This window comes from Wyeomyia smithii, chromosome 3 (genome assembly GCF_029784165.1).
Source record: "Wyeomyia smithii strain HCP4-BCI-WySm-NY-G18 chromosome 3, ASM2978416v1, whole genome shotgun sequence".
NCBI lineage: Eukaryota > Metazoa > Arthropoda > Insecta > Diptera > Culicidae > Wyeomyia > Wyeomyia smithii.
This window is the reverse complement of record NC_073696.1, coordinates 39,311,861-39,335,048: the sequence shown is the minus strand read 5'-3', so window position 1 is coordinate 39,335,048 and position 23,188 is coordinate 39,311,861. Positions and strand designations below refer to the sequence as shown.

Below are 23,188 nucleotides of genomic sequence, written 5' to 3'. Positions count from 1 at the left end.
AAGCATTATTAAGCGAAAAAAATGTTTTTCTTTTTTTTTAACCCATTATGGACCGGGTGTTCGGTTTTCCGAACAGTACTTTAGAAATTTTTCACGAATAACTGAGATAAGATAAAAACATTCCGTCTTCTGTATATTATAGCTGGGCATGTTAGCTACAAAAAAAATGTACTGGACACCCCTCCCCAACCATCCCGTAGGGTGGCTAGCGTTTCGCGCAGATGTGTTCAAAAACAAAATTTTTCATTATAATTTTTAGAACTGAAAAAAATAATTGAAGCTATTGATATTGATATATTCTAGTTACTAATGGATGACTTTTATTTTATACCATTTATCAATACTCAACGAGCATTACAACGCGCGTACCCTTTGATCGAAAATGACTGTTCGTTTTTCCGAACAGTGGTCCTATAGGTGTTCACTTTGTTTACGTACTGTCAACCGCAGTTGGTTGAGTGGCTGGATTGGTTTTAAATGTTTATTTTATAGTTATTATTGTTTTATGTTGACTGAATCTGTATTGAAGCTATCGTAAGTATCAGTTTTATGTCTTTTGATTACTTTGCTCTAAGTATATCTATAATGAATTCGATCTTCATGTTTAGAAATCAAGATCAATCGACACAGCGCATTGACGATGCATGAAGTTTTTGCTATACTGGAGGAAGAGAGTGATGATGAAGAAACTTTTGCTATTCAACGGGCATCTGAAGAAAATGTGGTATATATTTCCCCTCTCGTTGATTTTAAGTATTAGACTACACTTTCCAGCTAGATCTCACGATGAAAAGTCAAGTAGATGCAGGCATTGTCACAAACCCACAATATTCATCTGTAAAAAATGTAATGTTCATGTACATCCCAAATGTTTTGAAGCTCTTGAACCACATAAATATTAAATTTCAATGAAATCATATGACTCAGGATTCATTGATTTGTTATCACACATTGGCCCACTGTTCGGAAAAACGAACAGTGGAATACTCGGTTGTGGAAAGTCGGAAATTTTTTCCTTCACCATTTTTTTCTCGATTAGAACAATACAAGCCTGTGTTGTGAAAATCGCGTTGGAGAAAAATCAGGATCTAGGTCCGGTCCATAATGGGTTAAATACTACAGCACTTTCACGGCAACATTGCACAGTGAAACTAGCATTGTTCGAAAGCAAACCAAAGACAACACTGATAACACTGGTACAACCGTCACCGACGCCCAGGGAGGCGACTCCACACCCAGGACCCTAACTACCCGTTTATTAACGGACCGGCGCCAACGGCTTTACTTCCTCATGCGATGGAAGGCGTGATCCCAGAGATTGTTCGCCTCAGAAAATCTCCCGGTGTCGGCTAGGATTGAATCTAGACCAGTTAGGTTGGTTGTGAGTGGATCACGCCACCCCACAACCATCGACACCTATGTCGGCGGTGGGATTCGAACCCAGGCGTCGAGCGTGGTTGGCAGAGACGTTACCAACCACACTAGGCCCCCGCTCTGGGTTGGATTTGTTGTTGAAACGTGTAAACGGCATTTGAAAAGTGGGTGGAGCATATAGGTTGCCAACGTGATGCTTGCGGGATACAAAAAACAAACACATAAAAATACTTCTAAAAGTTGCTGTCATGTTCTGAAGCCATGTAACAGCAACTTTTGCTCGATCGTTCGCCTTATATTTGTTTTTGAGATGAGGTTATTTACTGCGTTGTAACTTTTGGGTACTTGGACTAGAAGCCGTCCAAAAAGTGTGGGTCTCTAAAACGAAATGTGATAAATTGCTTTGAATTTCATTATCACGCTGAGGTACCGATGAATTGAAAAAGCAAAATTAAAACTGGTAATGACCATTAGCATGATAAGGGAAGCAATATTTAAAACTGAGCCATGAACTTGCAAGTGTTTCTACAGCAAATGACGTAAATAGTAAAAACGAGAAAAGTGAATAGAAATTGATAACTCGAGTTGAATCCTCAAATTTCTAGAAATAATCAAAGATAAATCGCTATACAGACAATCTCTTTCCATTCTGATCATTTGCCGTTTTACAATCTTACCACAACGCCATGAAGTTTCTATTGCGCCCTAGTTGCTGTTACGATGCATCTTCGTAGCTGAAATTTTACCATGCAGCATTTACCATGTTGTTATTAAATTCCATGCATTAGTTCATACACATTGCGGTTTCATTCTTGAAACTTGTGTTGAAACAACGAAAATGTTGCAATTGGCTCCACCTCCTGCGCTTTTTTTGTCATTGTATAAGAAACTGAGATGTAACTGCAACTTAATTTCGCATAAGAATTTGTTGCTGTGATGCATAAAGTTCATAATCGAAACAATTTTTGCTGCTTGGGAGGCCCATGTGCCATTTGTAAACAAATCAAATTTTCTCGTTTTGTGATGATTACAAGCGTAGTCCATTCTTACAAATAAGATTGGTTGATAAAAGATGTTTTTTTTTTTCAATCAAACAATCTTATTTGTACGAGCAGATAAACCTTGTAATCGTCAAAAAACGTGAAATTGTGGCTTGTTTACATGTGGCACATGGGCCCTTTTCACATGTTTGGCGAGAATACTGATGTCACTACACAAAAACAACGCCATGTTTTATTATTTTCTCAGTTTTTATTGAAGAGCAGGTACAATATTATAGGCATTCATAGGTAAACTTTTTGTAGTTTTTTATTCATTGGTGGCATTACAGGTTGTTGTGTGTCGTGGTTTAGTGGAGTAGGGAGATGATAAAAAAATTGCGGTTTTTATTACTTTTGTGAAGATTTAATAGATTCCATGTAATTTCCATTTGTTTTATTGTACTCTAAGTTTGTGCAACAACTGAAATTGTTGGCAATTAAAACACGTTCATTTGACAGAATATTGTAAAAATTATCTAGAAACGAGTTCAGGATTTGCGAAAACAAATATCAGTATATATCAATATGTCCATCATCAAGATAGAACGATTGTAAGCCTTAAATTAATATATCTTAGATTAATTTATTACAACTGCAGAGGTTCACAAATATAATCAGACAGATCTTCTGATCGTCATTCATAATTTAGGTATACAATAATATCAGAGCTCATGTGCTGATGTAAAAGCTATATCCACATTTAAGCATGCTCAAAAAGGTTTGCGAATGCGGCAACGCATTTTGTGCAGAGCTCGAGAAAAAAGCCTTTTGTGAGCGACGCTCCCAGTGAACGTCAAAATTGAAAAGGCAAGCACCCGACAAACGAACATCGTTCGTTTAGTCACTTGGTTTAGAACTTGCAGCATATTGATAATGGGACGTATTTTGACCTGGTTTTCTACAGAATAAAACAGCATTTTTGAAAATGAAGTGAAATTTAACAAGTTGGAAGCCTGTTACAATATAAAGTGATGAATGTTGTTAATCGATATGTAAATGTTTACGGGAAAAAAGTTTATAAAATGAATTGCTTATGTATTTCGTATTAGATCATAGTCATTTTAAGCGTAAGAAAAAAAAGGTGTGTAACAATGCGGTGTTAGTGTTCTAGTATTAAAAAAGTGTATGAGTTGATGCATTGGACAACACTAGTTGAGTGATTAGATTATACGTGATTTCGTAATATCGAAAATTCACTTGCAATTTACCGTGAGTGCTTATCGTCCTCTATTGAGTATATAAGTATATAACGTAGCACCCTTTACACGATGATTTTTGTCGTGCTTTTGTTTTGTTTGCCGCTAGAAGCCCAAGACTAGCTACGTTTGAAAAAATAAGGGGACGTCAATGGTAGCGACCCTCAGTTTGTGCTTCAATACATTATATAGGCTCATAGGTATAAACGTCGGGTGAATAGTGTTCTTCCTGTTGTCGATGCTTGTCCCGTTGACGTGAGCGAGCAGGAGAGACTAGGTGGTAAAAAGTGAATATGAAGAGAGGCGGTAGCGAAATATCGCCCCGTAGAAATTTATATCTAGAAGAGATCGAGGACGAACGCCACACGCGAAGCGCAGAAGCATGAAAACAAAACATCTGCCGTAGAAGTGTAATTAAACAAGGAATATATATTATCCATATGTGAGTTGTATTGAAACCACTAGGGTTGTCAATGTTTTTTCACGAAGAAAATAATTTGAAATAGCTTGAAGTAATAGTAAAATTCGCTATACTGGTGTAAAACTAAATGAAAGTATCCCTAATTTTGAGATATTTGTGTTACTTTGCACCATCAGGACGGCCGAGAACGGCTGGAAAAAAGTGGCAAAAGACGCACCGTGTCATGAATGATGATTAGTGCTGAAGTGTTGGCGCACCCGTAGAGAAAACTACGGGAGAAGTGAGGCTATTCCTATATATAGGAAATATTGACAGGAAGTTCTCAAATAAGCTTTCGTGTATGTTTTTTTAAATATATACATGCAAGACGAGAACCGGACGGAATGAAGTGCGTAGTGGAATCAATTTAGAAGCAGTCCAAAGCATGTGGGGTGAATAAAGTGTGCTAAACCTTAAGCGCAGATCACTAGGCGCCGCGGAGAGGCAAAGGGACGTGAAGCAGATCCTGCCAGCTGAAAGTTGGTTGTATGCTATCTGACGAGTCGAGTGAGGGATAAGTTATGGAATCTTCGGACGATGATCTTTCGGAGCATTCGCAAGGCGACAAGTCTAGCAAGACTCGTTGGACCAAACACGAGGTGAGACAACTTTCGGAACAACTTAATTTGAACGCGGATTTCGATTATTGTGCAACCAGATTTTATTTTATCTACCATGAAGTCAGATCTTTTTCACTCTAGCAGATAAGAGATTGGTGCCTTTAATAATAAACTTATTTTTGACTTTCTCTTGCTTTTATTCTCCACTCTTACTATTTCAAAAATTTATTTTTATTTGGTTATAGTTCCTATCAATTTTCGTAATTTCGTATAGTTATAAAATTGAACAAAACTTGAATTAAAAGGCATATGCTGCTGTTATATCAAATATGCTGAATAAATGCATAAATAAATTAATTAATTGAACTTATTTCTCAATGCATTTTTCAAATCTAAAAAATAATAATAAAAAAATCGCGTGTATATTTGAATAACAATCTATGAAAAATGACAAAAGAGCAAGCCAATCCACATTCCACGTGGCTGATTTTTGACAATTTTCTCCCCCACCTTTCCTCTCCGTGGACAAAATCCCAAAAATCGAAAGAGTCTCCTAATGCTAATTAGGTTGTTTTGAAAATTTACGCGAGAAAAATTTTAGCCGTGTGTTTTGGACACTCGTTTGTCGCTGGTTGCAAGGTACAATGCTGATCTAATAATCCAGTCGTCATATGTTCGAATACTGGTTCGGGAGAGACTTTTAATGTTAACAGGGCTGTCCTTGTATACCTACTAATAGTTTGCTATAAATAAATAAACATAAGCAGAATGTGTTTTTTTTTGTATGGACCCCACTGCGACCAGTAGTTTTGATCTTTTGTGGCATTGTCCGGAGGTATTTGCTGTTCGCACATTTTGTTTTTTATCCCCTTTTGCAATGTTTTACTTATTGAGAAGTAACCTCTACTCCGTGCTATAGTGCTTTTTGTCTTCTCCCTCAGACTCAGTAACCTACTTCCTTCCTTATCGACCTTATCATATCCCCCTGCAAGCTATCACTCTAACAGCGTATAACGTGCATTATCGAAGCTTTAGACCAGCGAGCCTGAGAGAGCCTGAGAATAAACCCATACTTAAAGTCCTTTGCCAACGAATGGCTTGATTCTACTAAGATTCGAACCTATCACCACTCGCTTGTCAAAGCGGACGCTGTAATTCTACGGCTACAAAGCTCTCTAGAATGTGTTCGTGCGTACTTAAGCTTTGATTTTTCTTAAATCGACATTGTAAACTTGATGACTTAGTTTTGCTCAAATGAAATAGAGTTGGCGCATTCAACTATATTATTGTCTACTATATTACATATTTACTCTTTCTCATTGTTATGGTGATTTATACTTTAGTCAATAATTTGGTTATAATTTTTTTACTTGTTCTAGGATGCCGCCTTGAAGTCATTGGTGGAGCAGTACGGTGAACGATGGGATGTGATCGCCAAATTTTTGAAAGATCGCACAGACATACAATGTCAGCAGCGCTGGACCAAAGTAGTTAATCCTGACCTCATCAAAGGACCGTGGACGAAAGAGGTAACTTTTCCGCAGTATGCAATAAAAAACCTGGAATAAACACGAACTTTCGTGTCAGGTTTTTGTATGTACATAATCTACAGGTTCTATCTACTTCAATCAAGTTGTAGATGGTTCTAGACGACGCAATGAAAAAGGGGAAGGTTTGTTTCACCCCAGTGCACATTTACACGACAGAAGTCCCTGTAAGGTTGTTCACATCGCAGTAATTACGCGAATTTTTGAATGCATAGGGGTCCAGGGAAATAGGTATACTATTGCGAACAAGTGGGCAAAATTTTAAAACTTCTGCTCCACGCATTGAAGATGGCGATAAAGTTGAAACAAAACATTTGCTCCCTTCAAGCGCGTATATGTAGTCCGAGGCTAGTGACCGGAAGCTTTGCTGCTCATGGATAGTAGGGGAAATAAAATAAACGAGAACAGGGCAGTTGATCATACGTACAATCTTAAGCGGACTGGCAGAAGATAATCGACATTAATGGATATGATGACGCAGTAAGAAATCAAAGGAAAGTGAACAAGCACCCGTATTTCAAAAAGTTTACTCGAAGGGGGAAGACAATCTGCGGAAGTAGATCATTATGTAATGCAACAGAGCGAGGGAGGCTCATTTTTCCTACTGAATACAAAAAGAATTTAAATTCTACAGGTATCCATAAAAGAAGCACCAAGATTGAACTTTATGTTGTTATTCTTTTTCGATAATTGATAAGCTATTTTAAAAGAAATTTTCGAGTATTTTGGCCATGATTTCGAAAATAATTTGACTTTGATAGCGTTTAATTTTTTGAATAATTGTTTCCGCTTTATCAAGGATACACTAACTTGTTTTATAGAAAGTTGGACCCAATTCTTTGGGATTAGCAGGGTTCGCCATTCATTTTTAAGAACTCTAGTAAATGCTAGAGTTTATTTAGTTTATTGATTACCTAAATTATTCTCTTGTTTTTTTTTTTTTTGTAGGAGGACGATAAAGTGGTGGAATTAGTCACCAAATATGGTCCAAAAAAATGGACACTCATAGCACGTCATCTCCGTGGCCGAATTGGCAAACAGTGCCGCGAGCGGTGGCACAACCACCTTAATCCTAACATTAAGAAAACCGCTTGGACCGATGAGGAGGACAATATAATATATCAGGCACACCTGCAGTGGGGAAACCAATGGGCAAAAATTGCTAAGCTACTGCCTGGTCGAACGGACAATGCTATCAAAAATCACTGGAACTCAACAATGCGACGAAAGTATGAAGGACCCGACGCAACACGGCGTAAACCAAAATCCCAGAGCCAGCAACACCTGTCCGGAACGGGGCCTGTTCAAATTGGTTCACAACAATCACAAACAAGCCAGACTAGCTTACGGAATATAATATGCAATAATCGGAAAAAGGCGTCTGTCGATAGCATGAACGACGAAGACTCGCTTGATAAAGAAAGTACAGCGGTCGCTGTTTCTACTGAGCAGGGCGATTTTCTCATTTCGCCTCTACCGAATGCGACTAGCGAGAAACAGTTTGTCATCGCTCCGCTGTATACGACAGGGAAGACCGCGTTTGTTAATGCCAAAGTAGCTGTAAACAATAACACCATCATCAATAACGGTGGATGTCCCGGAACCAATAGCAATAACAACGACCAGCCGTACACACCTACCAGTGTAGATTTCAGTGATTTGCTTAGTGGGAGCGATGGAGATGGAAGCGATCGGAAATTTAAGATCAACACACCGAGCATTCTGCGAAGAAAGCGAAAATTTCGGGATGATAATGAAATGGTGAGGTTAACGAACTGATCGATTGTTTTCAGTAAATTTCGATTAAGATCTTATTTTTGTAATACTGTGAAGCACCGTTTCTTGAATGTTTTTCTCGTTTTACGTAACATCAGCAGTTTTTTGTTGTTTTGTGGTTGTGAATACTTTGAAAAATTCCCACATTCTTACTAATGTAATCAAATAAATCATATTCTTAACTTTTTTTTTTGTTGCCGAAGAACTTTGCTCAGATTCAGAATAGCTTATGAAAACCCGCCTTCCAAGAAAGATGTTGTTAAGTTTAACGCTATGTAACTAATCAACCCTGCACTTTTTAGAACGACCTGCAGCACCAGATTTTGCTCGCTCACCAGCAACAACGACACCTGCAACTTCTGCAGGTGACATCTGCAGCGAGTCAGTCGCTTCCTAGCGTATCGCATCATTCATCTCAGTCTCAGACGACGCAACAACAAAATCAGGAACAGTCTGAAAGGCATCTGCTTTCGCCAACTGTCACACCCATCAAACCACTTCCGTTTTCACCCAGTCAGTTTTTAAATTCCCCCAGTTTAAATGTTTCGTTTGATCAGCTTCCGGCCAGCACACCTGTTAAGAAAATCTTTTTCAAAGTACGTTGTTTGGTTTGTTATGTTTTATTTTTTACTTTTATTTGCTCTGCATAGTGTCAGATCTTCTTTAAGCTAACTGTTTTTTGTTTTTTTTTTATAGAATAACGACACTAGTCTCTTGAGTACTCCTGTTCCAATTAAAGACAATCAATCTTTGAAAAAAGAAGTAACCGATGATGACGTTAAAAATCCTATCAAAACGCCTCTAAAAGATTCAAAATCGACGGAGCCACGTACCCCAACGCCCTTCAAAAATGCGATGGCAGAGCTGGGCAAGCGACGCTCAGCAGTGTAAGAAAATATTTTTTCTTTGTTAGACACGGATTGTTTTTTGAATTTCTATTCTTTTTTTTCAACAGCTATATACCACCCAGTCCTGCACGACTTGGTGAGGACATTGCTGAAATCATGAGTAATGAACAGGCTAAAGAAACTGACAGTGCAAGATCTAGCAAAGCAGCTAGTGTAAATGGAAACGTCGTTGGTCGTTCGCATCTAGAGTCTAAAGAAAACGCTATACCACCCGTACCTCAATCACCGCGAGCAAAAAAGGCGGCATTTACACAGAACTGGGAGAACTCCGATATGAGCTTTTTTGCTGAGACGCCGGTAAGTGAGCATCAAAGATCTGGTATGTTGAACCTAATAGATTGCTTCAAACTAATAAAATGTGTTGCCCGAAGAAAAGTTGGCCCCCTGATAACAAATTCCTATTTCAATTAACAGAGCAAATCGCTGATATCGGACTCTGGCGTTATATTTTCACCACCCAGCATACTTCGCGAGACACTTAGTGATTCGGACCTTCTACTGGAAGGAGGAGGAGGTATTTTGGAACCTTCGAACGCGCAAATAGTTCAGGTTAAACCGACTGAACCGATCGAGGTAGGATATTGCTTGTGTTCTTATTACTATTGTTTTTGCTGCCCCCTATTTCAACCTAACTCAATTTACAACTAACTAACGAGTGCGATTCGCTAAAATTGTTGTTATTCAGGCGAAACAGTTTTCTACAGATATGCATACTCATAACATTCTTTTTCTAGATTCTGGATCCAAAGTGGGAAAAGCTCGCCTGCGGTAAAACCCGTGACCAGCTTTTCATGACCCAACAAGCGCATAGCTGTCTGAAGAAAACATCCCTGCAGCCACGTTCGCTGAATTTTTACAAATAGGACAAGCCACTGCTGCTGAACCGTTCTAATGTGTTTACGAGTGTCCTGAGTGTTTTCTAGTTTAGATAGAATGTATACAATAAGAAATAAGCTTCAATTGTGTTTGGTTACTAAAGTTTATTCCGAGCAAAGTTTAGTGTTTGAAGCATGAGGACCTGTTTCCAAAACGTAAAACCACAAACTTTACAACAAAAGTTTTATCGATAAGACAACTTCAAATATGTTAAATTTAGTCTTCTTTGAAAATTTATGATTCCATAGCTTTAGCAGATCAATATAGGGTATTGGCACCATAACAAACTAAAAGCACTATTTTCCTTAATTTACAAGATGGTTAACCGTAACAGAAAGATCGCTAACAAGTTAGAAATACAGTTAGGCTAGATATTTCACTGTGACGTTTGTGAGGATGTTTTTATACAGCATTTTGCATCTTGCAAATTCATTGAAGCAGAAGCCTCAAAAATACAACGCATATTTATTTTTGTACCAGTCCCTGGCAAATTTTATTGACGACTATTTGTCCGTTTGTAAAAAAATATAAACCCATCATATTTATAGAAGAGATATATAACAATAAATTATCACTGTTTATGATATAAAACATTCTACTTGGAGTTATTGATACATCTTTGAATGTCCTTATTTTTGACTGGAGTAGCAGGAAGCTGATTTAAGTTGTCCCAGTCTATTTCTGAAAAATTTATTAAAATGTTGTTTCTTGGTACAAATCGCCAATATTTAACGCCGGCGGCATCAAGCATCTTTTTAGATGCAATTGTAGTATTTTTATTGTTATGCTTGTCTGACATATATACGATTTCTCGGATGCGTGATTGTATTATAACTTTAGCGCATTCGTTACACGGAAAAAGAGCAACATACATTGTGCAATTTTTAACATCCGAACTGTTTTTGTTTAAAATGGCATTCACCTCTGCATGGCAAACATACAAATATTTATTTTCCAAGGCATCATCAGAAGTTTTGCTCCATGGAAACTCATCGTCGCTGCATCCTATCGGAAATCCGTTGTAGCCCACCCCGACGATTTTCTTCTCTTTATTAACGATGCAGGCTCCTACCTGGGTGTTTGGATCTTTGCTGCGTTTTGCCGCTAGGAAGGCTGTCGCCATGAAGTACTCGTTCCAGTTGAGGAAGTCATCTCTTTTCGATGTAGGTCGATTTGATTTTGCCGAGCTGGAATTGTAGTCGCTATTAGCCATCACAATCAAACGTCGTTTTTCAACAGAATTAAAAATGGGAACGGTTTTATAATAAAAACATTCATTCGGTAAAATTTCGCCCGCTCAATTTGGCGCCAAATGTTGCCTGGGTTGCCAGATTTTATTCACGTTTTTTTTTTTCAATTACATCAGAGTCTATGTTTATAATAAGAGTCCCGCAAAGATGAAACCAAAGGAACCAAATCAGTGTCAAACGAGGGTACCAATCGAGCAATGTAAATAAACAAGGTGATAATGTTAGGAGTGGATGAAAAGTGTTGCAATTGAGCGTAATAAAGAATATGTGTTTTTCCGAAGTTTTACTTACACATTTTAATCCAACATTAAACCTGTACACTGGTTCACTTAAATTTAACAAAACATCACCGGTGTAATCTTTCAAAACTGTGTACCTTGTGAAGAATTTCAAAAAATGATATTCGCTTATGCATGGTGAAAAACAGAACTGTATAGTTCTTGGCAACAAACGGCACAAAAACTGTGTTGCCGAAACGATCGATTTTCTATTCGCGCGACTCTATATACACATAGCCTCTGTATTACATGACTCCAGGGGGGATCTATCTGTCAAACATCATGTAACCAACATATTCGACAACATGGCGTTTGTTCTGGTTTTTTTTTGGTCATGAAATTGATCGATGTGAAATATTATAGAATTGGAACGTTTTTTTTATCAAAACTCGAGAAACCGCGGAAATCTTTCATTAATGTGTTGTGTAGTGATTTTTCCCCCATTATAGTTCATAGTTACAAACATCATGGACCAACAAACGTCATGGACCAGAGTTGATCTGCGATAACGCACACATATATGAAATTTGACAGCAGTGAATCCCCTCTGCATGACTCCTTTTATGATGAATAAGGCAGTCCACGGGTGATGTTTCATTGCTTGTACGTTTGTTATTGTTGTTGTTTTTCAAGTTGCAAAACCAAAACACAGTCCAACACGAGATCTTCAAGTGTAGGAATATAAATCTAAGAGGATATTCTGTTAGCACATACATAAGACATACGTAACACTCAGAAAGAAATCTTCCAAAAAAGTTGGTACAAAATGAACTACTCGAATCCCAACAAACAATTTTGTTGGTTAACAGCTTATTAAGCTATAGTTCAGCCGAGATCCATCGAATAATAGCTTATTAAGCTGTAAATCGACAAAATTGTTTGTTGGGATGGTACCACACTCTAAATAAAATCACTGTTTGAGTTGTTTTTGAAGGCAGTGTACCTGCGCAGTCCTGCATTTGTCTCGTTCCTACTCGAAAAATGCTGCATTGATTTTGTAAATACGATAAAGCCGAGAAAAAGGAAATTCATTTTGTTCATTATTTGTCGAGCAGTTGGACAGCACGAGGTAGGGAGTACTATGGGGCAACCTGTACTAGAAAAAAAAGCCAGTGTTACGTATGTCTTACACATACATAAGACATACGTAACACTGGCGTTTTTTTCTGGTACACGTTGCCCCATAGTACTCCGTACCTCTCCTCAAAGAAAATCCCATAAGGAACTGTCAAAAAGTTATTTACAAAATCAATGGAGCATTTTTCGAGTAGGAACGAGACAAATGCAGGGCTACGCTGGTACACTGCCTTTAAAAACAACACAAACTGCGATTTTATTCAGAGGGTGGTACCACATACATAAGAGATACGTAACACTGGCGTCTTTTTCTGGTATACGTTGCCCCATAGTACTCCGTACCTCGTCCTGTCAAATTGCTAAATAAATAATGAACAAAATGAATTTTATTTTCCTCGGCTTTATCGAGCCCCACAGAAAATCCCATTAGGAACTGTCAAAAAGTTATTTACAAAATAAATGCAGCATTTTTCGAGTAAGAACGAGACAAATGCAGGGCTGCGCAGGTACACTGCCTTCAAAAACAACTCAAACAGTGATTTTATTCAGAGTGTGGTACCATTCGAGTAGTTCATTTTGTACCAACTTTTTTGGAAGATTTCTTCCTGAGTATTACGTATGTCTTATGTATGTGATGAATATCTCTTGTATTATCACCACTGTTTAAATCAATTGAATTACAGCTGCAATTCCAATTGACAAACGTCAAAACCACAAAGCGAAACAAAAAAAGGGACGATGGTGAACGGCGCAAGCAGCACTTTTACCCAGAGCTCAAAAATTTATTTAAGCGTGAGTTTTATTGAATCTTTTAAATATTAACAATAACAGAATAACAATAAAGCGACTCTTTTACAGATCCTGGGATGCGATTGCATCAATACAGTGACAGTAACCATCTCAATTAATATTCTAAAATAAAATAAAAATGGAAAATCTAAAATAAAATGAAGTCTTGAATTTATTGTGAATTTATATAATTATCCAACTGACTGACATTCCGTATCTCAAACATAGGCATATCAACAAAGATGAACATAACAACAGAAAATAAAGTGATTTGCTGTTCTTTGCATTAATATATTTCGAAAGATTTTCATTCAACTCTGAAATGTTAGGCAAGTAGTGCCAATTCAACAGCAAATTACTTTACTTCAACGTGATTTTATTTTACAGTGTATAATAATAACACATTTGGTACTTATGACCTTTTCACATGTTTGGCGAGAGTTGCACGCATTTTTTTCCATGCGCTATTTTCATAAGTCACTAGATCTGGCAGCTCTGCTGTCAAGGATGCAAGCATAATGAAAAAATCAGAAAGCAGAAAGAGTCAGAATCAGTGTGTAAAATATAGTATGTATTCATATTGCAGTGAATTTTTTTCTATTTTCATCACTTTGAATTTCAGAATCTTTCTTCGAACCACCCATAAATTCATAATGAGCCATCGCGACGAGAAGATGGACATAGATCCTGAAGCACCGCCTGGTATTTCGTCATCTCTATCTGTGTCATCGGGGGTGTCTGCTCAAGTAGGAACCGGCAATCTAGCTACTACTGTACATGCGGAATCCCGAAATGTTATGGCCGGTAGTGCTACCGTACCGTCTGTTACATGCTCTTTGCATCCGCTGGTAATTATGAACATTTCCGACCACTGGACAAGGATTCGGGCACAGAATGGATTTAGATCTCAGGTTTTTGGAGCACTAATTGGTAAGCAGAAAGGTCGGAACATTGAAGTTATGAATTCTTTCGAGTTAAAGTTTGATGTAGTCGAAGATGAGGTACATATCTTGATGGACTACTACAACGTGAAAGAGCAACAGTGTAAGTTAAACTAGAGTTATGTTTGATATTCAAAATATATTGGGTAATTATCATTTTGTAGACAAACAGGTTTTCAGTGATTTGGATTTTTTGGGCTGGTATACAACTGGTAGCATACCTTCGGAAAAGCACATTAATATTCACAAGCAAATTTGTCAAATTAATGAGTGCCCAATTATGTTGCTGCTGGATCCAACTAGTCGAAATATGAACCAGCTGCCGATTTCGCTGTATGAATCGGTAATCGACATTGTACAAGGCGATGCGGTAATGCTGTTTGTTCCACTAACGTATACTTTGGCTACTGAAGAAGCGGAAAGAATTGGGGTAGATCACGTTGCTCGAATGTCAACTAATGAATCTGATGAGAATTCGACTGTTGCCGAGCATTTGCTAGCTCAGCACAACGCTATCAAAATGTTGCACTCAAGAGTAAAAATCGTGTTAGCATACATCAAAGCTGTTGAAGGTGGTCAACTGGAGGTGAATCAAGAGATACTCCGCGGAGCTTTCTCTCTTAGTCGTCGATTGCCGGTGATTCAGAATCCAGCATTCAAGGAAGAATTTTACACGGTAAGGAAAACATTTTTCGTATAAACCAGAAAAAATCGGAACATGTTTTAGCACAAGTTTTTAATTTATATTAAGTCAAACATTAAATACTATTTTTTGCAGCAATCAAATGACGTCGGTCTTATAACTTACCTTGGTGCTTTAACAAAAGTGTCTAACGATATGAATCAGCTGGTTAATAAATTTAACGTGCTGTATGATCGCCAAGGAATGGGCCGCAGAATGCGAGGATTATTTTTTTAAATTTTAAGTTCAGTAGTTTGATAAAATGCAAAAGGTGAAACTGTTGAGTTTGTTTCCACTAATTAATTTTTTATAATTATTTGAGCGAAATAGTCCCACTCACGGTATATTTATACCACAATTACATAATTCAACAAAGCGAAGGAACAATTGCATTTTTATTTACTGCTCTGTCCGACGGAGCTTGTGCCAGCATCACCGACAGTTTTCTCATCTTCACTTTCTTCTTCATCATCGTCGGACTCATCATCGTCTGAACCATCTTCATAGTCGTCATCGTCATCCGAATCAGTTTCGTTATATCTATCTGCGGCTTGTCGATAAGCAGTATATTCGGCATCGTAGACGTAGTCATCATCATCTCCGGAGTCATCTTGACGTTTGCGGCCATATTTGTGGCTGCGCACTAAATTTTTGTAAATGAAATAGAATTATTCCAAAAAATCTTTAATCTGACTTATTATTACTATTAAGTAAAAATATCAGAGTATAAATCATCTATATGGTGGGCCGTAATGCAGAAGCTTCGACGAGCAACTCGTCTTATTCGAAATATGTACTACATGGGCGAGCCGAGTCGACTCGACTTCTGTAATACGACCCTGTTATGTTTTTCGATCACGAACAATTTGATCAGAACTGCTATTCAGTGTGAAAACAACACATCAGAATTTACTATAATAATTTGTTCTAAATCGAAATATAGAATGCAGATGATAGATTTGATATGAAAACAATAGAAACTTACCAGACATGCTCAAATCCTTCGTTTGACTGGTATCATAGTTACATTTGGGACAAGGGATCGGTTTGTTTTTGTCATACTTGAAGCCCTTTCGACGAATATGATCCTCACAATAACAAGTTTTACATCTCAGACAGGAATACTGACCCAGCTTGTTGCATGATTGACATTTATATGACTCGGATTCCAACACCTGGCATGATGCTTGATGCTCAAACTGATCATCTTCACAGAGAAAGTTATCGCAGAAGCAACATTTGTACATGCGTCCTCCATGATCCCAAACACCTCGTTCGCACTCAACGCAGATAGCATCAATAAGAGGACAGGTACAAGCATGCGATTGCAGGCATTTCCTGCCGTGACAAACCCATGCCTCGCAGTGATCACAAATGGCCCCAACCATTTGCAGACCAGTCGTAAAAACTCCCGCGTGCTTTATAACACAGTCACCAGTTTTCAGCATACATTTTTGTTTACCGCATTGGGCGCATATTGGTAAACGTTGGACACTTTGACAAAAATAGCAAAACGCACGGGATTTCTGCTTCCTGTCGAGAATGTCAATTTTAGCTGAAAATCGAAATATTTAGGGTTACGCAAAACAGTCACTTACTTGCCACATTTTTCACAGTCCATTGGAAGATTACATGGTTGCTCCGGCAGTTGAGATTCGCGGTTCCGAATTTCTTTTTGACGCAGTTTTTGCTTTTCAGCCTTTTTACGTTGGCCAGTTTTTTTCTTCGGCATTCCAAAAATCTTATTGGTATGATTGCAGGGAAAAAAAACAAACGCGAACAGCAAATTCTCAGAGCTTGTCAAATCGAAATGCTTTCACGCAGAGATGCCAGATATACAGACAAATCTGTATTATACAGACTTTCTGTGTTGCGATACAGGCACGCATAAGCCTACAGATTTTATACAGACATTTAGTATAATACAGATATTACACAGATATCTGATATTCTTCATAATGGTTTTACCAGTATACACAAAAAAAACGAACATAAAAACCAAAAGTCACTGTAGCCGTTGCTGGAAAAAGTAAACTAGGAACTGAACACTTTGCTGAACATATTATTCTTGCGTTTTTGAGAGTGAAATCATGACAACGGGAATCGAGTCAGGCTATCGGGGTTTTTATCGGCCCCGTGGGCACTAATCTGCCTGTTTCGCCCCCAGTAACAAAAAGCTGATTGTCTCGATCGATTGCCATGCAGGTTATATTGGAGCAATATCCAACGTTGAAGAATTGCTTAAAATGTTCCAAACCTTGAAGGTACTATTTTTATAACCGCGAGACTTCTGCCATCATGTATCAGTTTAGCTACATTACGACGAACGACGATTTTTATCACGGGAAAGACTCTTACTTCTATGTGTTACTTAGATTTAAAAGATAAATTAGTTATCGATTAATCGACCAACTATGATAGACTCGAAAAAGAAAAATCAAAACAAGCAAGAAACAAAACAATATGACAGGTCGACAAATAATTAGGTATCAATGTATCGGTAACTTTTTTTCGCAGCGGTATACAGACTTATACAGACATTTTTATGGATTATACATACTTGCCAAAAAATAGTCTGGCATCTCTGCTTTCAGCTGACAAACATCGGAAAGCAATGATGCCAGTTGTTTTAGCGTGTATAAACATGAGACATTTAAAGTATAGTCTGGCGGAGTGGATTTCGGGAACTAGTTTGAACTGTCAAAACAGGAACCAGTCGATTGTGTGCCGAATTTTGTTAAATAAATCGTTCGAGTTATTAGATTGACACTTTATTATTACAGTATTATTTTTTAGGTTAACTTGACTGTTTATGTTTACTAGCTCATTGCTATTTTTCCTCGAATGTTTGAAAACGATACTGTCCCGCACAATCAATAACCATAAATCGTGTCTAAAACCTAGTTCATGAAAGAGTCCCGGCTTTATGGGGTATCGTTAAACCATATGGATTATCATCCGTTTATGGTTATTGATGTTTGCATATCAATATTGTGTATAGATCATTGCACGATGACGTCACAAAACAAGAAGAAGAAAGAGATTTGACAGTTGTCGCGGGTTTGTTCACATAGTAAAATTTTCGGCTCGAATAAAAATGCGGAAGTGTCTTGTTAAAAATTGCGTTTCCAAGAATAAACCAAAAGACCACAGAAATGAATTCGCATAGGCGGAGAGTTTTTCCATCTTTTTCGTACTCGTATCATTCATTTTTACTCCTATCACATACAAAGTGAATGGAACACCTTGTAAACAAACCTGTGGGAAGTGTCAGAAAAGTGAGGTTATTTTTCGTGTGCAATGATCTATAGGTGTTCCCTTACCCTATAAGAGGCAGTGGCAAGTATATTGCCACCAACGAATTTTTTTTTTGCTGTACCAAGAATATTGTTTATAAATTTTGCTCAACCAAGGACTTCTCAAGGTATTTTGCAACTCTCCAAGTTTTCTAAAATTGCTAGAAGTGTGCAATGTTAATTTGGAAATAATTGTTACATTTTATTTGCGTTTAACCGAACTTGTGTCGGTTCCTAGCGCAGTTTTCACGGCCTTAGAGCAAGCGCACCGGTGAGTTGCCATTTAAGTTGCTATTTTCACAACGCTGGCCGTTGCTATTTTGGATAGCAACCGATTTTCGCACCGGTCGTTGCTAATGGGGATTATCAATTCCACTATTTCTTTTTCACACCGGCAGTTGCCAATTTTCTGGAGACCGTCACTAGCCAGCGTTGGCAAAATGTTTGTTTGTGATGTATTTCGCATATTTTTTTTCGGATTTAGTAATAACCAACTTATCCGTCAGTCAATCGTTTCCGGAATGAGCTACGTTCTTTCTACTTCATAAAATGTTCCCTCCATTTCACGGAACTTTGTTTCCGTTTTCCCAAGTTATTGATAGCATAATTCTTTTGCAGGTTTTTTTTACTTGTGCGTACATGGATTTTTTTATCCTTATATGTTTATTTAAAGTAATTCCGTAAAACTTGGCACGTCCCGCAACGTTGGCTTAAATGACTATTCTACTGAAAGCTGGCGAACTGTCATTAGTTGTATTCTGTATTTCATGCTGTTTCGGTTCCCGCAGTTTGCTATTAATATTTGAAAATTTGCCGCCAAAAAAAACCTAAATATAGAACGCGTACATTGTTTTCGAGTATTTGGTTGATTCTAGTGATGGAGAAAATGATTTCGCAGAACAAATTTCCTTATACGCGATTAAGAAAATGGTTTTTGGAAAGATTCGGGGCGGCTCTCAGCCTAGTAAATAGCCAAATATTGACCGCCATGCGGAGGAAGGTGCCATCCAGCGTTTTAACAATGTTTTTATCGGAAACACCGGTCTATACCGATGACCATTTCCAACGCCGCTTTCGAACTCATCTTAGGTTATTTTTGAAGATTGAAACAGCGGTAAAGGAGGAAAATGGTTTTTTATAAAACGACCGAACGAAACGGGAAAATAGTTGGTAATACTCCCGGGCAGATTTGCTCAAACCTTCCAGGTTTATTGAATAATATTGGCCAATCTTGTGAGAATTTGAGCTTTCCGCATCGTGTAGGTTGCAGACCAAAATGCCAACCAAAATGGCCATCTCAATAAAAAACCTATACAAAATGTTTACCTGCCCGAAAAAACACCCTGTCCAAAATTTCAGCTCAATCGGAAAAAAAATTGAGTAGTGGTTCACGTCGACACTTGCGTCCTACGACGTGTTTAACAAAACGCTTCGTCTTCCGAGGCCGACCAATTGAGTCCGCATTCGAAACACTCATTATCTTCGTAATATTATTACGAACATTCACTATCGAGCACAAAAAAAAAACAACAGTTTGACATTTCATCAAATAGCAACGATTCGGCTCGTTGCTATCGCGTTGCCAAATTTAATAACTCGCTACTACCCGAGGTGGGGATTGCTATTTCCCAAACCAACATAGCAACGCCCGGTGCGGTTGCCGCGTTATGGTGGAAGTTGCCAAACTAGCTTTAGAAACTTCAATTTAGCCACTGGTGGGCTTGCTCTAATGGGGATTACCAATTCCACTATTTCTTTTTCACACCGGCGGTTGCCAATTTCTGGAGACCGTCACTAGCCAGCGTTGGCAAAATGTTTGTTCGTGATGTATTTCGCATATCTTTTTCGGATTTAGTAATAACCAACTTATCCGTCAGTCAATCGTTTCCGGAATGAGCTACGTTCTTTCTACTTCATAAAATGTTCCCTCCATTTCACGAAAATTTGTTTCCGTTTTCCCAAGTTATCGATAGCATAATTCTTTTGCAGTTTTTTTTTACTTGTGCGTACATGGATTTTTTCATCCTTATATGTTTATTTAAAGTAATTCCGTAAAACTGGGCACGTCCCGCAACGTTGGCTTAAATGACTATTCTACTGAAAGCTGGCGAACTGTCATTAGTTGTATTCTGTATTTCATGCTGTCTCGGTTCCCGCAGTTTGCTATTAATATTTGAAAATTTGCCGCCAAAAAAAAAAAACCTAAATATAGAACGCGTAAGTTGTTTTCGAGTATTTGGTTGATTCTAGTGATGGAGAAAATGATTTCGCTGAACAAATTTCCTTATACGCGATGAGGAAATGGTTTTTGGAAAGATTCGGGGCGGCTCTCAGCCTAGTAAATAGCCAAATATTGACCGCCATGCGGAGGAAGGTGCCATCCAGCGTTTTATCAATGTTTTTATCGGAAACACCGGTCTATACCGATGACCATTTCCAACGCCGCTTTCGAACTCATCTTAGGTTATTTTTGAAGATTGAAACAGCGGTAAAGGAGAAAAATGGTTTTTTATAAAACGACCGAACGAAACGGGAAAATAGTTGGTAATACTCCCGGGCAGATTTGCTCAAACCTTCCAGGTTTATTGAATAATATTGGCCAATCTTGTGAGAATTTGAGCTTTCCGCATCGTGTAGGTTGCAGACCAAAATGCCAACCAAAATGGCCATCTCAATAAAAAACCTATACAAAATGTTCACCTGCCCGAAAAAACACCCTGTCCAAAATTTCAGCTCAATCGGAAATAAAATTGAGTAGTGGTTCACGTCGACACTTGCGTCCTACGACGTGTTTAACAAAACGCTTCGTCTTCCGAGGCCGACCAATTGAGTCCGCATTCGAAACACTCATCATCTTCGTAATATTATTACGAACATTCACTATCGAGCAGCGTTGCCAGGTCATTTTTTTAAAAATCTGGAAAAGGCAAAATAAAAATCTGGAAAAAATCTGGCGGTCATTTCGTGGGGTGAAAGGTTAATTTTTCGGATAAAAGTCCTGGGGTACGCAAAATTTTAGGTCACGAAATTGCAAAATTTCGCGCCAAAATTGAAGTGATGACCTTTTTGCGGCACAGAAAAAATAAAATCTGGATAAAATCTGGATCATCCATGAAAAATCTGGATAATTGGACATCGAAGCTGTCTACCTGGATACATGTTCAAAAATCTGGATATTCCAGCTAAATCTGGATACCTGGCAACGCTGCTATCGAGCACAAAAAAAACAACAGTTTGACATTTCAGTTGCCAAACTAGCTTTAGAAGTTTCAATTTAGCCACTGGTGGGCTTGCTCTTATAATGGGTTGAAAAATCATATCACTATCACACTATCATAGATTTTCTATTCCATCTTTTTGCCAGCTGTACTGTTATACGAAAAATGCGCAACTGAAACAAAATATGTTTTTTTAAAATTTTCTCTTTGGTGCCAATATATTTTTTTCCAATATACGCAGTGCTCACGTGCTGTTTGAATAAGTCGTTACTTAGTTTAGTGAATGGTCAATTTGAGTACAACAATCGAACTGTTGTGGAAATCGGTTTAACCGAGTTCCGTTTAGTTGTTAGTTCTTTAAAATTCTATCTGCTGTAAAAAACGTCTCATGCAAAATTCCAGCTCAACCGTGCATTAGCCTCTCTCCCAGAATCAGGTATGATCACAAAAGTTGATCCCCGCAGACAGCCCAAGAAACAATCAATAACAAATACAAATAACGGCTTTTGACGTTGGACTAACGTCTATATCGAAGTTAGGCACCTGAATTTGAAAATCTAGTAATTCAACCGGGGAAAACCAGGGAAAAGTGGTCAGGTTTTGAGCGCTTATATATCAGTCATTTCTTTTCAGAATTTCGAGGTTTTGGCATCAACCGATCAGAAATTCTTTTACGGTTGAATTTATGTAACAAAAATAACCTATTGTTCGAGATACACTATTGAAAAATTGATAAATCACATCGATTGTCTAAATCATACCGAGCAACCAATCACCACCTCTCTTCACAAGCACAGTCGACACTAACGGATACAACCAATAACGAGCTCGCTTTCGGTAGCTGCAACAGGTGTTTCAACACCGTTTTAAAATGCTTCTTTTATCATTACCACTGAACAGATTCTAAACACCAATGGCTTGATTGATAGGGGAAATATTGCGCAAGATTGTCATATAATAATTTAAATATGTTTTCGATATTAAACTAGTTAAAAGTTGTGTTAAAAGTCGTGCACATTCAACCAATCACAAGCTCGCTTCTTGTTTGCTCGCGGATGGATTTTTGCTTTGGGCTATATAATAGCCTGTGTCGTCTCATAGCAGTCATCAGTTAACAAGTGAAAGGCCACCAGGCCGGTCTTGTATAATCAGCAGCGGTGGCTGATTCCAGCGGCCAAACTAAGCTGCAGCAGAACCAGAGCGGTGGTATCAGGCAGCAGCGGTGGAGGTAGTGGGAAGCTGCATTTCTTCATTCAGTTCGGTGCTCCTTCGATCTGAGTTGGACCCCACCAGCGGTAATCCAATTCAGATATCGTTGGGTGAAAACGTTGGGTGTGTGTGCAGTGTGCACATATAGCGTATGTGCATCTGTATTGCTATGACATTTGCGATGATAGGGATGGCGCTGTTGCGTGTGTATGGCTAGCTATAGCGTGTGTAAGACACTAGCATGTGTAGCATATTATGGCTATTGCGTGTATATCTTCAGCGTGTGTACGGATAGTTATAGCTTGTGTGTGGATAGCTGCTGCGTGTGTAATAGAGGTGGGAAAAATGGTTCACTATAGTGAGCGGATCAGAGCGGTTCCGCTCACTAAGATGAACTAGTTCTTTTTAACAGCTCACTCGCTCTTTTCGGTCCTACATAATTTTTGGTTTTTATCAGTGTAGCTAATTATCAGACACCGCAAGCGAGAGCCAGGTGAAAGCTTTACACCCGATATGCCAAGCGCAAGGTCGCGCGCAAAATTACAATAGAACTCTCAGAAACAAGCTGCCACCAAACGTCTGCCCTGAGATGCATGACTTGCATTTCTCATCACCCAGCCAGCCGCAAGAGCATGCAAAAAAAAAAAACAACTTGCAACAGTCCATACACAGGTACACGGGTTGACTAACGCCGAGTACGCACACGAATGG

General features: G+C 38.3%; 4 protein-coding genes across 7 annotated transcripts; 2 read left to right on the top strand and 2 right to left on the bottom strand.

The window, feature by feature from the left end:
* The first annotated feature begins 3,220 nt into the window (after window positions 1-3,220).
* Window positions 3,221-10,328, top strand: LOC129730636 (myb protein). Of its 4 annotated transcripts, none has more exons than XM_055690139.1 (9): window positions 3,221-3,495; window positions 4,208-4,669; window positions 6,010-6,159; window positions 7,126-7,938; window positions 8,256-8,549; window positions 8,650-8,840; window positions 8,909-9,158; window positions 9,276-9,434; window positions 9,596-10,328. In XM_055690139.1, exons 2-9 carry the CDS (start codon window positions 4,592-4,594, stop codon window positions 9,722-9,724), a joined length of 2,064 nt encoding a protein of 687 aa, XP_055546114.1. In that variant the 5' UTR covers window positions 3,221-3,495; window positions 4,208-4,591; the 3' UTR covers window positions 9,725-10,328. The 4 variants fall into 4 exon arrangements, with proteins under 4 accessions (XP_055546114.1, XP_055546113.1, XP_055546112.1 ...); XM_055690138.1 differs by having other exon boundaries at window positions 3,221-3,623; XM_055690137.1 differs by having other exon boundaries at window positions 3,221-4,669.
* LOC129730638 (deoxycytidylate deaminase) lies at window positions 10,202-11,070 on the bottom strand. Its single transcript, XM_055690141.1, has one exon. The coding sequence runs from the start codon at window positions 10,948-10,950 to the stop codon at window positions 10,333-10,335; it is 618 nt and encodes a 205-aa protein (XP_055546116.1). The 5' UTR covers window positions 10,951-11,070; the 3' UTR covers window positions 10,202-10,332.
* Window positions 11,071-13,594: 2,524 nt separating this feature from the next.
* LOC129729634 (COP9 signalosome complex subunit 6) lies at window positions 13,595-15,053 on the top strand. Its single transcript, XM_055688355.1, has 4 exons — window positions 13,595-13,698; window positions 13,754-14,175; window positions 14,237-14,748; window positions 14,851-15,053. Exons 2-4 carry the CDS (start codon window positions 13,785-13,787, stop codon window positions 14,989-14,991), a joined length of 1,044 nt encoding a protein of 347 aa, XP_055544330.1. The 5' UTR covers window positions 13,595-13,698; window positions 13,754-13,784; the 3' UTR covers window positions 14,992-15,053.
* Window positions 14,794-16,583, bottom strand: LOC129729635 (zinc finger protein 330 homolog). Its single transcript, XM_055688356.1, has 3 exons — window positions 16,353-16,583; window positions 15,740-16,287; window positions 14,794-15,397 (listed from the first exon to the last, which is right to left on the bottom strand). The coding sequence occupies exons 1-3, from the start codon at window positions 16,484-16,486 to the stop codon at window positions 15,150-15,152; spliced, it is 930 nt and encodes a 309-aa protein (XP_055544331.1). The 5' UTR covers window positions 16,487-16,583; the 3' UTR covers window positions 14,794-15,149.
* Between the last annotated feature and the right edge of the window lie 6,605 nt (window positions 16,584-23,188).